Raw genomic sequence first — 18,475 nt, 5'->3', positions numbered from 1 at the left:
AAAAAATAATTATCACGCATAATAATATTGATATTTTAAAATAAATTGGCAATCAAACTTAACGTAAATAATAATTATTAATCCAAATATTAGGTGTCCAAGATTAGGATTGTTTTCAAATATAAGTACTCCATACTAGGACGCGATGACAGTAGCTGTCCCACTCTAAGCTTATACGCAATGTGCATACGCCTGAAGCCGGACACGCGTTTGTGAATAAAATAAAAAAACGCATCGTTTGCAAATTATTCAACTAAATGTACGTGTAAGTAGTCTTCTATTAGCTTGTATAACGAATGTAGAAAATGTGTACCGGCTGTGACGTTAATAATACTTAATTTTTATGTCATAAATCTATCAGTATTAATACCTAACCTCAAAAATTAATTATTCATGTCGATATAGTTCTAAAAAAAAATGTTTTTTTCAGATTGTAAATTTGCTTTGAAAATTAAATTTGATAATGGCTATCACTAGAAACAAAATTTTTGATTCCAGTCAAAAAAAGTAATTAATAAGTATCATAAAGAAAACAGATTAAAGTAAGAGAAAGCCAAAAGTGTACAAGATAATTACACAACAAATTAATAAAGTTCGATGTTATAGATCAGGCATGGGCAAATTTTTGCTCGATCGGAGGCATTCCCAAGGAATACCCCCACTCCTCCCGGTCGCGCGTCTCGTTCCCCGTAGCGGCCATAGTGCTTGGAGCACTATAGTGTCTCTCTCTCTCTCTCTCTCTCTCTCTCTCTCTCTCTCTCTCTCTCTCTCTCTCTCTGTTGCACAGATTATATGTAAATTCAATTTGTCCCGGTGTAGGGTTTACTTCTGTCCAGGTACTAGCTTAGATTGGATTTAATATGTCCAACTACCACCAGGTTTGAATTATTCTTGTTAATACAATTAAGATTTTAACCTAAACAATGATTTTTTTTTACAAATTCTGAACTGTATGTTAAAACTCTTAAAAAATTATTTTTGTTTATTTAAAGTGATAAAATTAAAAATAGAAAAACATGCTGTCCAGGCATAGGGCACTTCACCTTACTGAATTCTGTCGAATTTTATATTTTAGCATTTTTATAAATGTTTAATTATATTCATTATGAAGACTCGCCATTGAAATTTTATATTCAGAATTATTTCCTCACTTATAATAAAATCTCGGCTTATAATTTTCTGCGTTATATCCAAAACTTAATTATTTTAAATGTTTATTCGAATAGGGCGCGTCTCTGCTGTCCAGTAACATACCATCGATTGCGTCCCTGAGACCGCCGGACCAGAAGGTCCCTGTTTACTGATTCGATATGCCGAGAATTGCCCGGTTAACAGTGACTGACAGCGGCATTATGTCTCCCCGGAGGATTTTATCTGCTCGAAGAGGGGCAGTTCGGTAATCTCTCGATGAAAGATCCCTTCTTCGTGTTCGATCTCTCGTGTGGGAAGAGTCGTCTCGGGGGCGGTGCCGCGCGAGCACGAGGAAATTCGCAGATATTTCACTTCGCCTGCGTTCTCTTTTTTCTTTTTCGAGGCCTGTGTGGGCAGACACGTGTACGACTTTGTCCGTGGTCACCGACACAGCCACCAAAACGGAAGGCGTATAGTTTATGCACGCAACCGAAAACCGCGCAGCGACTGGAAGAGCCGGGGTTACCCAACGAGACTGGAAAATCTTGTTATTATTAATACCGGCAGCCTCCTGCGCTGAAATCAGACAGCTATTCGCCCAGAACCGATGACTCAGTCCGAGCCCAAGACGAAACAGAGAATAGGCGAATAACCTTCGGCTTATTTAAAAATCGAAACGATTTTATGGGATACGTACGGTGGATTTTAGCATTTTTTATGAGCCTAACTTTTCTTCCGCCAATTTTCAGAAACAGAAATTCTACACAAACTTGCTTCGTCTTCTTTCACATTTTGATAGGTAAAAAATTATTCTAGAATTTTTTTCTTCAACCAATTTCTAGAAACAGAAATTGCACACAAATGTACTTTGTCTTTTAATTATTTTAATAAGTCGAAAATATTCTAACAATATTTTCAGAAATTCTTCTGACAAAGAATCCCTAAAAAAAAACGATCCCGTGATTAAACAGAAAAATGAGCTCAATGAATCATGGTAAAAGAATAAGCGAAATAAGGAGGAAATAGGGAGCGACAACTCCGAGGAAAAAATAGAAGTGGCTTTTCATTGTACAAGCCAGACGGGGTATCTACATTGGTTATAAATGACGCTCGTGAGGCCGAGAGACAAGTAAAAATAAAATGTTCGAAAAGTTACAACGTAGCGTAACGATGACAGAAGACGAGCGGCGAACGCATGATTTATACACACCTATAGTGTCTCGTGTGGGCAGACAGTGAGAAAAGAGAGCACCGTTAATGTATCATAGAAATAATTAATTGACGTTATATACAATATAATGAATGAAGATATTGAAGACCGTCTGCGGACACGTTTCGAAATATCTGAAAGAGCCGATCTCGTTGCGGCCAACGCGGAAACACGTGATTTATACTTGGGAGCGTGGTCACGTGTGAGCGCGCGTTTAAAAACAGAAGCAACGTTCAACGAGTTAAAAACAGAGCGACTGCAAAAATATGTGCTCGTACGATAACAAACCGTCGCGATCGGGGCATACATAGAAACCGGATATGATAGATATTCTTGTTGCCGGAAAATATTTAACATGGTTGAAGAGTCGAGCACTCTTTCAAGAATCACAAAATTGAAATTTATTTTGTCGATATGAAAAATGTGGAGAGATAAATCAGAAAAATTCTAGACCATCGGAAGGTGCGAACGAACTTCATTTTATTTATTTATGTACAGTTTATTTTAACGTGATCGCATTAACAGTGTAAAGCATGTAGTTGCTGATGATCTCGCTATTAATGCGACCACGTTAAAATACTCTGTGAATAAATGAATAAATAAATTGGTGATTATAGCTGGCATTATTTGACAAGAATCACAAAAAATTAAATGAAAAATGTGAAAAGGTGAATCGGAAAAACTCTAGACCATCGGAAAGTGCGAACGAGCTTCAATTTCTGCGATGAAAAAGACGAAACAATGACCACAATGTGACTACATATTAAGTCATAGGTGCAGAGCAACCGGAAGTCCCACGACCCTCTATTCAGCGTACACTCCGAATAGACAGTGTTTAATTTGACCCACTTACTCTATTACGATTATCATACCGAACGTTACTATGTATTTTGCATTTATACATAGTTCGCTGCAGCACAGCAAGATAATAAAAGTCGCTCGAATATATTAATAACGTTGATGATAAGTCAGGGCAAGCCGTTCATTAATGCGGAAGATGTAAAGTAACACATCAATTGATGAAACGCATTACGTAACTTAATTTATCTTCCAGATAGACTCTTACCATAGGGGTTCCCGAGAACTATTTAAAGAATTCCATGGAACTTATACGCCTGCGTTGGCAAATTACACATGATGTCCGACCTAAGTAAGCCTAATTCCTGTAGTCAATATGTACTTTCCCTTCCACTCATTTCAATTATTCATTAGGGTTAGAGTGCACGTACACCTTCAAATTTCATCGCTGCCCTCACACTAAAAAGGTTAATAACATACATTGATCAATTGGCATACATTGCCTTTTAATAATGACAAAATTGTAGTTATTTACATTTCGTACCAGTTTAATTCAAATATGTACTTCAATATAGAGAAGTTCGCTAAAAAAATTTCTCCGAGAAATATGTTTATAATTTTAATATTTCTAAAAGAAGAAATCAGCAGCAAGTCACTTTGACCCATCTGGTAATTTTAATGTTAAACTAGATCACATCGACTTATTCTGCAAATTCAATCATCGAAAAATCTTTAAATGATGTACTATGTGAAACGCGTGACGCGAAGAGGACACAATGAGTGACAAAGCGGTAGAAAGATAATTAGGGACGCGTCATTTCCGACGAATTTCGGCCGCCTTTATGTCACAGATGTGTAATTAAACGTCCCCCATCGTTACTTCAGATATGTGGATGAGCAGAACAATTAGAACAATTAACCCGTAACTGTCTAAATACAGCCGCACTCGAAATTACGGCTACGAGGAAAGTAACAGGATGGCGAGATTGCCTGAAAAGTTTAGATCAAGTGTACGTCGGATATTTCCGTCCAGCAACAGTCATAATTCTGAAGACAGCACGCTACGCAAAGTTAGGCGGACAACGTACCGTCTGTTTAAACCGTATTTTACCAAGACCAAGTTTTTAGTCGGTTTATATCCGACGTTACAGCGCTACCTCGAAAAACTCAAAAAACCCCATTCGAGTCTGTCGAGAATTTCAAAGCCCAAGAACTTTTCGGAACAATTAAAAGTTTCTTTTCGTTGCTGCCTCCGCTTGTCCAAAATCAGATGGACAACTAACAGGGGTTGTTACTGTCATTGTGATAATTAGACAGTGGATCTTTATGGAAATTAAAAATTTTCTATGTGAAGTATAGCAAACTGGATTTTCTTTCTTAATATGTTCAATAGGTTGAAAATAATGTCTCTAATGTTTTTCCTGTTTTAAATTGCACCTATTTATTTTTTCCATGAATGGGAAATTCATTTCCACAATTTCCTTTGATAATATCCACTTCGGGAAAATGTTGGGATATTAATTTAATTGGGATATTATTAGAAAAATAATTTTTCTGAAGGGTAAGATGCTGAAAAGTGCCCCTAAACCAAATTGATTTTTGGTCACACCCTCTGTGACAAGTTTCAAGTCGCTACCCCTACCAACAAGGGTAGTTATAGGGTGAGAACGGTTCCATGAATTATACTCTATTTCTTCAGTTTTGCTCAGCAAAAAATAACGAAAAAATTCATCAACATTCTACCTAATAGCACACATGACATCGAATTATTTCAGAATTTTTGTTTACAAATTCGTTTTTTTAAAAATCCGGAAACATAAAATTGCGGATTTCATATTAAAGTTTTCAGAGTACCACGTTTATATTATTATATTAGTTGCGTCTCACTGTGATCATTGATGTGTATTTTTTCGGATTTTGCGAACAGGTTTAAATAAATTGGAAACCTCCAAAAATTAAGGAAAAGCATATTTCGTATTCAAGTTTTGAAGACTTCAGTTTTACAAAAATTCAGCAATGAGATATTGTCGAAACCATTGTTCTCGATTTTCTGCAGAATTTTTTATACGGCGCAGCGCAGTTAAAAAGACAAAAATCAATTTTTTCGTTGTTTCTTTACGTTCGTTTCAATGAGAAGTCACAAATGTTAAATGATGTATTCGGCAGAAATGACAAGAGCAAGTGAAAAATATGAATTTATGCGCCGCGCCGTCGAGTAATCTATGTATATCTAAATAAACGGGATATGCAACTGAAGTGCACAATGCAGTTCCAATAACAACACCGCGATAACACGCGGCACCGATAACGTATTCGCAAGAACCCTGATGCACATTAACATTCAACGAGTATCAATGCTTTAATAACATGACACGTAATCCATTTAAATGGCAAGTTTCAACTCTCAATACGGAAACGTAAACAAAGCTGAACGTGAACGAAGAGCACTGCGTAACTAGTAACATTTTAACCTATCTAATCGTATCATATTCGAGCAAAATTTTCATCGAACATATTTTACTCTAAACGACAAATAAGATTACAACGAAGATGAAAAGACGTTAATTCTTGAGGTAATGTGGATAGTTTCGAATAACCACCGGTCACAAACAGCTTTCGAATAGAAACCTAACCTACAAGAACCGAGGCGGAGTTACGATGTACGTAGACATTATTTATCCACTTACCTGCATGCTGTCTGCCGAAATAATTTCTCCGGAAAATCTTCTGGCTAATTCAATGCCCAGACGAGATTTCCCAGTGCCCGTTGAACCCAAAATCGCCAAAACAGGCACACGCGACATATCGACGTTTCCGTAATTATTCATTGATATAGGGAACTGCGCATGCGCTGGTCCGTTTCCCATGCAGTCCTCTAGTCCTCTTGTTCTGTTGATTCAACCACGTGGTACCGGGAAGCGGTCGATTTTAAAACGTTACTTGCACCAGGTCAAGTCGCTAGTGGAAAGATTAAAAGAATTTGCGAATAATCGATGTGTTATTTTCAATTTATTAAAGCTGTGGAAAGACGAATGAAAGTTTCGCATATTTTCTTTATTGAAATATTACATCGTTTGGAAAGTAATTTCGTTTTTTGTAATGCTTTCTAAGCTTTCAAGTATTTTTTTGTCATCACAAAAATTTTGGAATATGCCAATTCAAAGAAAAAAATGGTGTGCTGTTTAAGGAGACCATTTTCTTCGCTTTTTTCAATATTTTGTACGCGGTGCAAATTGCATTTCAGAAATAAATAATAATAATAAACAACAGAAATTCCTCAATTGAGTCCTCAGTGAAAATTTAAAATACATGTTTTGTAGATCTATGTTACAAGCGGTTAAAAATAGTGAAAATAATAGTTTCACACGACATTTTTGATCAGTTTCTGCTTAAAATCCACATCTTTCGATGCGTGTCATTCTTTCCTGCGTCAACCGATTTCGATGAAATTTTCAGCATGTGTATAACTAACATAGATATGCAAACATTTATTTTAAATTTTCATTAAGGGCCCAAATAAAAAAGTTTAAAAAAATGCCTTTCTTATTTTTGCATGTAACCTGATCAATTTTAATTTTTGGAAAATCTTTTTTGCATATCATTTCGTAAACCAATGCTTCTAATTGATTATAAAAAATCAGGTCGTTTGGTACAATTATCAAAAAGTTATTAGGTTTTAAAAGGAGTACGAATACTTTGTACACCCACTGTATATCATGAAATGTAAATGTTTAAATAATTTTCTAGCGGGAAATTGGTAAACTAATCTCGAGTTAAACAGTTTGCTCATACGATAAAGTAAGTCAAGTCAAAGAGCATCGGCAAACAAATTATAATTATTAGTTTCAAGTGCTTATTTAACATAACTGGATCGAAAAAATATTGTGCAATCGATAAAAGAAGAACATTGCAATTCGTTGCGATACATGGCGCCAACGAAACCACAAAAACTCTAGACTCGGTATTACTATCATTATACACTGCACTGTTGCAACATATCGCAGCGTTAAACCTCGATAATTTCAAACGCAAATCACATTTATGTTGATGAATGCTGTCAACAGTTGCGCGTGCGTAAAATCATATTTCGCAGCGCTGCAAAATCAGCTGATTAGTTCGACTTGAGACGCAGATTTCAGAGGTCCGAACTGCGGAAAAATAGTATTGACTGAAAAAATTCTGAAAAATGGAAAGCACTTTACGCTGTGAAGTTTCGTTGCGCAGTATTGATGACTTTGCAAGCGATATCATGAGTAGACAAAGTTAAACAAAAAGTTTACATTTTAAAACTGGGATTTGCAGGACTTCGTTACTGACATTACGTTACAGAACGTAAAGTAAAGTCTGTAAAGACAAAGTTGCTATATTCTTTACATTGTTTGCAAAATTAGAAGTCTGTAAAACCGTGTCATTAAAAAATCTCATCTTTTTCCTGTTCTATTTTAGAGTACCAGAAAGGATAACACATTATCGAAGCCATAATACTCTCAACAAGATTCTGATCTTACTTTTCTAAGTAGGCCGTAATGACATATCGCATGGAGTTTCCTGGCACAGCTGCTTCTTATCTAAGGTTTAGCGAATCTAATTAAATATATACTAAGAATTCACACTTTTAAGCTAACCCGACAAGTTTCCGACACATGTATCGTTGTTTGCGACACAGAATACATTTCCTAGATAAAATGTTTGTACAGCTGGCTGTAACTGACTAATTATGTCTACATATTAATGACCGCACGTTAATTAAGGCTGAACACATTTTTACACTTGTATCACTAGCGTTTCCAAGCTATAAAATAAAAAATGTGTGGGTACATTGTTACATGTACATGTTACAACATGTTATTGTAAAATGTTGTATATTCTTCAAAGTCTACGATCCAGTAATCGTTATCGAACTGATTTCTCATGTCAAACATTTCATTGCATAACGATTTGATGACAATGACTCGTTAAATGACTGTCCAAGCGATAGAGCCAATCGACTCTTAGAATTTCACGTGCCCTCCCACAACTGTAGAGGAAAACGGAAGAAAGATTCGGTTTCTTTTTTTATCCTCACGAGTGCTGATAAGATAACGTAGCTAGACGACATAAAAGTTTACTTTAGTTCGCTCTACCTGGTTCAACGAGATCTCAGATAATATCCATCTGTGCGAATTCACACAGTTGAACAATCGAGATGCTCGGAATTTCATCCGAAAATAATTGGCAACCAGCTCTCCTGATACCCCCCAAAGACAGATATCCTCGTAGTAATATCAGTTTCAACACTAACTACGGGGCTCTTTTAATAGTTGCATCCTGGTTGATAGATTAAAATTTGGTAACCCAGACCTCTACGGAGATATCCTCTGAAAAAAAATGTTGAAACTTTGTTTAGAATGAACTGGCACCGTTACGAAATTCTTTATCTAGAAAACTGGAGACGATACCAGTCTCACTGAACGTTTAGTGTGCGTTTACTCTACTTAAACAATTTATAAGATACCGTCATTTGCATGGTTAACTGGCAACGCGTGACTCGAAGCTATCTTTTGTAATTCGATTTAGTAATACATACATATACTGAAAATGTAAAAAAATAATATGAATATTAAACAACGTTGTAGAAACGAAAAATAAATTGGAATGAGACACTTTCACCCGAAGTACTTACATGCAGAGTTGTGTTGAATTATAATTGAATTACTTCACGAAATTCAGTCGCTTCATTCGATTAAATTATAATGTAATTTGTAATTCTAGTCTCTCATTCAATTAAATGACAATGTAATTCGTTTTTACAATTGAAGTACAATTACAAAGTGCAGTGCAATTATGAATTTAAAAAAAAGCAGCACTATTCAATAGGAAAGATTATATTGTGTTTGAATTTCATTTTATTCCAATTACATACATTGTATTTCGAATACACTCATGATTCGCGTGATTAGCAATTAAATTAAGCGAAAGGTTCGAATTATGTAATGCAATGACAATGTATTTAAATTAGGGAGAGAAGATGTTGTCAGAGTTTCTTAAATCTAAATTAGCGTTACGTAGCATAGAGTTTGGGATAGTTCGATAGTCTTTAATCTATCGGGCCTGGATTCAACCTTCTTTTCCAGTTATGTAATGACTGGTTCCATTCCGTCACTTCGTCGAATACTCTTCAGCATTTCTGTTTCGAAAACTGGTATCCAACGAGTCATTTTCTTCTTCAAAATGACAGAAGTGACGTATAGGATGTTTATTAGCCAATCGGAAATCGATTGTCTGATTGACTGAATTCTAAAAAATGATCATTACAAGGTTGCACATTTTTTGCAAAATTGTAAGACACAAGATTTGAAATTGCATCTATTCCTTTTTGTCATAGACGTATAAAATATAGAACCACAGTAATAGTTTCACGTCACGATTATCAAGGGAGATGATATATCTTGTTTAAGTATATGCCACAGCATTATTTAACGATTTACTAATTGGGTAGAATATCGGACAGATGTATGAAATTGCGTGAGGTGTAAAAAAAGAATACTTGCAACGTAAATTTTAATTAAAGTAATTGACACGAGCCTTCAGGAACGTTCTTACAACCATCCATTAGCAAGATAAGGATGTCCTCAAACAACCCGCCGTGCACTGAAGAAGAGCTCAGATAATGTTGCCTTAAGCATGAATGATTTTTATTCATACTCGTACGCTACAATTCTTGCACGCGAAATTGTCAACAACTGTCAAAAATCGTAAATTAAAAAATGTAGTCTTTGTAGTTCCGAGATAAATAAAAATCGTACTAAATTCTGTAGAATTTTATGTTCTAGCATTTTTCCAAAATTTTTAGATGCTACATATGCATAAAGATCCGCAGTCTACTTCGGCGGAAATCTCGAATCGGTCGTCGCAGAGATTGGTAAGGAAATCAGCAGAGAACGGAAGGAATTGGCGGGTCTGTGCAGCCGGTTACAAGGTTCCAAAGGGTCGGGCCATCGAGTCGATTCCCGCCGCGTGATTTATCAGCAATTTTACACTCGATAAAAGTTTCCCGACAATTTCGTGTTCAGCCGTCTTCGTCGGATCCCCGATTACACGTGGTATATTTCGGGGACCCGTTATATATCATTCGGTTTATTGGCCGCGCGGATGCGTGCACGTTGTCTCTGCTTTCCATAATTCTCACATTTAGCCGCCTAATCGCGACTGGCCCCGGTCGAAATACTCTATTCACGCAACTGCACGGAAAGTTTCCACAGGAAGCGTGAACGTCGAATGGTAAAAGAACGTCCGATGGAACCGTCGGAGAAAGAGGAAAAGCGAAGCGAACGATGTAACGGAGAGAGAGGACAGAACGAGCGTGCAGGAAGAAAGGAAGAGTCAGCGAGGAAGCGAGAGATCGAATTAAAAAGCCGAGTGGCGATCAGAAGAGGAGAAAGAAGAGAAAGTATCGGAATTGAAGAAGCAGGATAGAAGAATATCAGAGAAAAAAAATAACCGAAAAAGCGAAACAAACGATATAACGAAGAGAAGAAGAGGAGAAGAGAAAATGAGGAGAAAGAAGAGTATCAGAATTGAAGAAGCAGGGTGGAAAAAATGTCAGAGAAAATAAATGCATAAATTGCCAAAAAAAGCGAATGATGGTGAGAAGGAGAGTGGTGGGGTAGGGGTTTCAGATAAGCGAAGTTCGGCGGAAAAAGGAAGGTAGGAAGGGTGAAAGAGCGCGCGTATCTGAGCGACAGAATCGTTAGTTTTGGTTGATTCGGGGCACATAACGCCGCAACCATGGTGGCTCTCTCGTTAAACTTCTGCCTTGGCTTACCTTCCCCAGAGCCCGCAGTTTCGGATGCATCCAGCTGGCCATTATCTTGCTCTTTATGGCGGCGAATTAATTCAACGAGCGAAATAAAGGCTCGTAAAACCGGTGCCGGTGGTCGATGGTGGACCGTTAATCGCTACAACATGATACACGATACCAGCGAAATAATACGGACGACTGAAATTTGATTATATTTACTTTTTCTCTATTCCGCCGTCCATTCGGGACGTCATTCCATCGGTGACGTCGGCTGTACCTGAAACATGCCGATATCTCGCGGTTTCATGCAAACTGAGGCTTTCACTTGCGTGAAAAGATTTTTAAAAAAGTTACTTCATTTATGAAGAATTTTAGTAATAGAGTAGAAAAATTCAAGAATATTTTAATGTTGTTTTTAAGGTAACAAAGTCATTAAGAGATGAAATCTATTTTTATTATATTTTTATTTTGCATAAAGATCCGCAGTCTACTAATTACAGAATTTTATATCGAGTATTCTTTGTAAAACTTGGCTGCTGGTTCGAGAAAGGGTTGAAGAGAGTGAAAGGAAATGATTCAGGTAAATGATAATAGCTTTATTTGTATATAATAAGATAATTCGAAATATAAACGTCAAGGAACTGTCTGACCCTTTTTCCTGAAAAAAAGAATTGAAACGCCGAAGACTCTCGTTTCGCTAATCTTTTTCGCTGTGTACCGCTAACAAAAGAAGAAACCGTAGTATGCGCATCACTCTTGAATTTACATCATCGTTTAAAACTTGATTATTAAAGCCTACCTATCGAGCACGATGAGTCGTCCCCCACCAGCACACCAACGAAAAACAAATGGACCGCGGCGGTCTGTTTATAAACGGCGTCGTCGACAACGAAAACACAAAAGAACGAAACACTTTCTTTCGACGTGGTGTACAGGTTCGCGGACAACTTCGCGTGTAAATTTAAGTACAACATTTCAATTGCTCCTTGTCCCCTCGCGTTCTCTCGCTCTGTCACACTTCGTTTCCGCACTTCTAGTATCAACAAACGCTTATTATTCCTCGCGACATTTTTCTCCCTCGCACACGTAAATACACACACTCCCATTCTCACCTGTACAAAATCCACCCGTCCGTCCATCTTAGAAAACTAGCGAGGGTTACGTCGTTATGCGTATAGTAGGCAATTGTAGAGTAAATATAGAGATATAAATATTTTATTATTTCTAATAGTATCATTAACTTCTGGTATAAATATTACTTTTTCTCATTTATTCGTTTCTATCTATAGTATAATATATTTCACGCGTACGCAAACGTGCACGTACACAATCGCGCACGCAACGTGTGTAGATGCATGGTTGCATTCGCAAATCTGTATTTGCAAAATGTGTTCTCGATTTCCTTATTAAACGTGCGTGTATGCGTCCAAGTTGCATTATTATCGTTCAGGGATGACTCCTTGGGTTTTCCTCCTCCTTGCTTCTATCCCAACATTCATCACTAGACTGCGGATCTTTATGCATTTAAAATTGATTGGGTAAAATATAAAACGGTAAAAGTAATATTGTTTTTAATGTAAGAATGTCAATTGGGGATAAAATCAATTTTTCTTTTACTTCTCCTTCCCACGATCAATACAGAACACTTTTAATTTGCATTAAGATCCGCAGTCTATTCATCACATTAGGATCACCGAACTCTTCGAAGGGTACATACATGAACTTCATCTATTATCCGCTAGATCGGCCAATCGTAAAATACCAACTGTTTTATCGTCAATAATTAATATTAATATTATCGATAATATATTATATTATTGGGAAGCGATTATACGTGTAGCTTCTTCGTGTACGAAAAGTGAGCTACGAATAAATTGAAAAAGACCTCGTTCGAAAGTTTCCAAATTCACAGACAATCGGTGGTGGTGTCTATTGACCTGCTGGCATAGCTGAAGCTGATGTTGCTAGCTTGGAGTTGATATTCGAAGAGTCAACACCACGAGTGTTATATTAACTTTACCTACCGAGAGCTTATTAATAGGATTTTCAATAATTATGCTGTACCAAAAGAAAGAATAGAAATTTTCTTTTACATTACAATCTTGAATGGAAGTATCAGATGACGTTATTGAAGCTGACTTGTTAGTTCACAATGAAAATTGCTGTCACTCTGTTGAGGGTTCCATTAAAAAATTATGCAACAATCACCGGTCGGTAATGTGTTAACAACTGCGATTAAAATCGTCTGACAAAAGAGTCCTCCTCCGGGAAGACCTGGCAAGGCGAGATCATCTCGCGACGATGTATCATTCGAAGATCAGAATCAGTCTCTTTCTCTCCTCTGTTCTTTCTGATTTGTTTCGTGAAAATGCGAGAGAATCTCTAATTGAGAACCTACCTTTTGAAGACTATGAGCATCTGAAGTAGCGAATCTTCATGAACATTTGATCAGTTACAACAACAGTACAGAAGTAATGAATGATTGTTCGAAAGTACGAAGACTAATCGATCGAGATATCTTGATGGGTGCCATTTCAATTGCAAAACGAGACGTGAAGCGATCGTCGAAGTATGCGGTTTTGATAGAAATCTAGATTCCAGCGCAGGGATCAACGATCCTGAAAAATGTGGGCGTGTCCGAGCTAATCGCCCTAATTGCGTTATATTGTAGTATGTATGGCCGATCTGTAGGAAATGAAGTATGCACAGGTGTAAATCGAGTAAGTACGAATGCAACGATAGAAGAATCGAATGTGAGGAGTGTATCTCTAATCGGACAAATGAAAATGACAAATATATATTGAGCGTTGAAAGAGTCAGGACGTGCGAGATTAATTCCATAGACAATTGTTTCTATTGAACGTTGATTTCCAAATTACATGTACATTCGAGGAACAAACTTCCGTGGTTGTTTCTTCTGTCCGCCATTAGCCTACGTACATAATGCTCTTATACGTATATGCAAGATCGTATAATATAATATATTATATAATATTACATATTAAACATAATTACGTTACGATACAATTAGAAGTGAATAGTAAAACCATTATTACATCTTATTCTCAATTATTTAGTAGTATTGCTCAATACTTGATAATAGAATAGTAGGTATAGCAGCAAACTCTCTACGATCATCCCACCCCTCCCCCCCCCGTTAGTGAACTGTCTTCAAAATACATTCGCCCTCGATCGATTCTCTTTCTAAGCGTTTTATTTCAGAAGCGTGATTTCTTTTCGGAACCTAGGTTTTTCTATATTTTACGGTTGTTATACCAGATCGGTGACTGGTGGGGAACAGGGTGATTCTGCAGAAAAAATAAGTCGACAATGCACGATAGAATTTTATTTCATAAAACAAAGCCTCGTATGAAAAAATCATTTTTTATGTAAAATCACCCCTTCGTCGGTTGCGCCACCAGTTGCCGATCACCTTGTATAATAGTTGTGTGCGAAGTCAACGATTACACCCCAGGATTAAAAAGGTCAACAAGAGGTGTTAGTGAAGTATCCGGCGATCATGTTTGATCCCGAAGTGGCACTGTTAAGTATACAAATCCGAAAAACACGTATTATACTGTTGAATCTCGATTTTCTAGGATCGAACTGTCCTCGACAGAGACACTGTGCGTAAAGACATGAAAGAAGATTTTATTCAGAGTCGAAATCTCAAATGAAACGAAACATGGCATGTCTAGCATGGTTGCTGAGTTTGTGGAGTATGGTAGAACCGTGTCAGCTCTGATATGCATGCCAACTTTACCCCTAATTGAGACGAGGCTTGTGATGGAGCTTGGACCCTGGACGGTGCTCCGATTAACCCGTCCGGCTAGTTCCATTCGAACAAATTCACAGTGGGTGGCGCCGATATGATCTACGCCAAGTGCCGAATGACAGTCTATAACTTTTCTGAACTCACTGCCCTACACGTGCCTCCAACCTTGATCGTGCGATTATCACACGTGCGAGGAGTCGCTCGTGGTGAGACGGAGAACTTCTATCCCTGATCGCGCCACCCCTGCGTATAGCGTTTCCCCTATGGACTCCATTGCTAGGGCTTCCATAATGCTCTGATGTTGTGTTGCACTGGGCATGAATGCACAGCTGTGCGTTGAGCTTTTGCATGGCAGCCTTTCTGTCCACGAACGACATTTTTTTTTACGTCGGCCTCATATGAAAACTGCCCAAGTCCATTTTTTGTGGAGATTGGGTTTTCAACTTCGCCTTGTTAGGTACTTCAATTTCTACGATTTGAGGGTAATAGTTCAGCAAAAAGTTGTTACGTAGCGCCACGATATCGGAATTTGAAAATTCTGTGTAAAGCGAAATGGTTTCGGTTTAAGGGGGTAGATTCCGTTCTCCAGAATTCCTTCTCATTTCTCGATAATACAAACACGGGGTTTTTCAGTAGTCAAAAACGCTAGATAAAAGATCGATCTAGGGCGCTATCTACCTCGAAAGTCCTATTTTTTCGTTTACGAGGCGTAATTTGCATTATTCGGACGCATACAACTGCGCATATAGCTATTTTCATAGCTGCCGAATAATGCAAATTACGCCTCGTAAACGAAAAAATAGAACTTTTGAGGGAGATGGCGCCCTAGATCGATCTTTTATATAGCGTTTTCCACTACTGAAAAACCCTTGCAATCCTGAAAACGAGTCTACCGCCTTAAATCGTTTTTTCGCCTCCTGTAAAATTTACTTTTTTGAACTCGGGCAATTTTTTCATACGAGGACGGCGAGACGTATAGTAGAACACGCATACATGGGAAGGTTTCTGATGCTGGACACGATCTTGACTATTGTCGCGAAAGAACACGATATACTTGAAGACACGTAGGCCAACATTCGATCTGGAGAATATTGATGATGAAGGAGATACAAGCGTCGTCGACGATAGCAATCTCGATCAGGACAGTATCGATGGTACCACCATTTCTGAGCCCTCTAGGCGTCTCGAGACGTCAGAGATTGCAACCACAACGCTAAGCAAGATCCAAAACTACGATACGTCCTGCGAAAACGGAATTTCTCGAGAGCGAAGAGACTGAAAAGATGGCGACCCTGCAGAATGGATTCGTAACGGAAGATAGGGAACATTGACCTAAGAATAGGATTGTCAGAGAGATCGGAAAGACTTCTGCTGCAGTCTTCTGTTAGCCATTATCATCGGAATGCTGGGCTGATGACGATGCATGATCCATGAAACACTTCTTCGTTCCTTTTTCTCGTATCTCTATCCATACACATGTGAATAGTCTAAAAACTCGTCCAAAAACTTGGATGTGTAAAAAACCTTCTTAGGTACTTTTTTGGATAACCTTTTGGGGAACCATACGTGTCTTAGCCGAAAGCATCTTGGGGGAGGTAGCAAAACTTGAAATGTAGTAATTGTTCAGACCGTTGTGCTATATCTGCTAATCAGTGGCGCACCCAGGATGCAATCTTGGGGGGGGGGCGAGTTGAACTCAGCCCTCGGTTTTGCGTGATGACCTTTTCTTTTTTTAGCCAACATATCTGTCGAGAGCTATTCCGCGATTTTATTTTTGGAAACCGAACATTTTTTCTTGGGGGGGGGGGGACTTGGCCCCCTGCCCCCCCCCCCCTGGGTGCGCCACTGCTGCTAATCATGATCTACCTGCTGCATTGCAGGATTGTCAGCGATAAAAGAAGAGGAGGATCAAAATACAAAATAGGCATGCAAATGTGAAACGATTAGAAGGAGCCATGGATGCTGCACACAGCAGACTTGGGATATTCAATGACGCAGACGCAAGTCTTGAGAAGCAGCTGACAACAACAGCGCTGACACAGCAAGCTAGACCAGGCTAGACCTCTCATCGCGGTCACGAGAGGCGTTGGAATCATCGCAGGCGTCACGTATTCCCCTAGGTTACTATGTGGAATTTCGCTCAAATCGAAGAAATTTGCAAAACTTATTCTAATAATTCTTTAAAAATCTTCAATTATCACTTGTAATTGTAAGTCTCTAACAAAAGTGTTAAAAATTCATATTATAAGAAATGCTACAACGTGATAATTTTCGTGCAAAACAAAGTCTTGTGTGCGTGTGTGTGTTAGAAAAAGCAGAAATGAAATAAAAGATGTGGAAGTATGCGTGTAACGGTAAATAATTGTTTATTTCAAATAAGGTATAAAAAAAAAATTATATTCTTTTTAGTATTTCGGTAGATCGGTGAAAATGATAAATTTTTCGTGTGTAACAATCGTTCCCTAGCTCTTACCATTTAACATTTCTATGAGATACAATTATAAAATTTGTTAAAAGTTTCGCGTCGTGGATACATTTTTCGCAAAATACAGCGACAGAGCGTAAAAGAGGGTGAACAATTCGTACATTCAAAGTTTAGCTCTACCCCGTGTGCCATTACAAAAAAGTTATAATCGTAAAACGAAAATGCCGCGGAAAACTGAAGCTCTCAAAGTTCATCCTCTCGAAGTGGCGTTCTGCTGAAAAATTGTTGCTCGCACACTTGCATCAACATACTTTGATTAAAGTTCGAATTTTCAGGTCGGCTGAATTTTCGTGGTTAGGGGAACGCTGACTTGATAAAAATAAAACAGGTGAAAACGAATCGTTTATGAAGGCAGTGTAGCAGCATTTCCACGTAACGTTTATCATGATGTCGCTTAAGGGGGTAAGGAGAACAATTATTGGCAGCCAGGAGTCATCAGTTTTTTACACGTAAATGTCTCGAGACCATTGATTCTGAATTGTAAAAAATAAAAGAAGTGTTCTCTGCCTCGAAACTTGTCAATATGATCGATGAAAGAGTGTGCAAAATGTACGCGCGAGTTCATGATCTAACTGAAAGTAATCGACAACGATAGAGGGATGATCTGACGGAACATAATGTCTTGGAACACTTTATCAGACTTTTCGTGGGCTTACAATGGAAAAATAAGCAGCGAGGAGCTAATGTAATCACTAGACTGCGGATCTTTGATTAGGTGAAATATGAAACAGTAATAGATTGGAAAAATTTAAGAATACTGTAACGTTGTTTTCAATGTAACAAAGTCATCAAGAATATTTTTATTTTCCATAAAGATCTGCAGTCTAGTAATCGCTATTCGATATTGGTAAGACAAGCCTTACAAAAACAACGAAAATAAGCTTATTACCTTAATGATAGATAACATTGATTTATCTGTCGAGGATCGTTGCTTTTGAGATTTACAAATTCCTAAAATAGTGAGAATACGTGTTTTTCAGACTGTCGAACTTAAAGCGCACGATTAGGGTGATTCGGGGGACATGTTTTCGAACGTCTCCCGACGTGTTTCAAAGCGGAGAGTAACTATAGTAACAGTAGCAAGGAATAACGTTCAAACTTATAAAGAACAGCGTTGAAAGTCAGGCGAAGGAGGACGAAAAAACATTTCTAACGTGTCTTCTCTGTCACCCGCCGACGCGCGAGCGTCGTTTTTAATATTTCTTCATACTCTTTCTTTTCTTTTTTTAATTTTTTCGGGAGTCTGGTTTTCTTGTAAAAATAAGAGATTCTATCGGTCTATTTGTATATAATATA

General features: G+C 37.8%; 1 protein-coding gene across 1 annotated transcript in view; it reads right to left on the bottom strand.

Annotated features, from left to right (window-relative positions):
• Positions 1–6,021, bottom strand: part of LOC143214593 (tRNA dimethylallyltransferase) — a 96,684-nt gene extending 90,663 nt beyond the window's left edge. Inside the window, exon 1 of the mRNA XM_076435825.1 lies at positions 5,827–6,021. Within this exon, the coding sequence (XP_076291940.1) occupies positions 5,827–6,006 (180 nt within the window). The 5' untranslated portion in view covers positions 6,007–6,021. The remainder of the gene's footprint in view (positions 1–5,826) is intronic.
• Between the last annotated feature and the right edge of the window lie 12,454 nt (positions 6,022–18,475).

The sequence above is a fragment of the Lasioglossum baleicum genome, chromosome 12 (genome assembly GCF_051020765.1).
Source record: "Lasioglossum baleicum chromosome 12, iyLasBale1, whole genome shotgun sequence".
NCBI classification, from domain to species: Eukaryota; Metazoa; Arthropoda; class Insecta; order Hymenoptera; family Halictidae; genus Lasioglossum; species Lasioglossum baleicum.
Note: the sequence above shows the minus strand (reverse complement) of the source record. Positions and strands in the feature narration are given on the sequence as shown.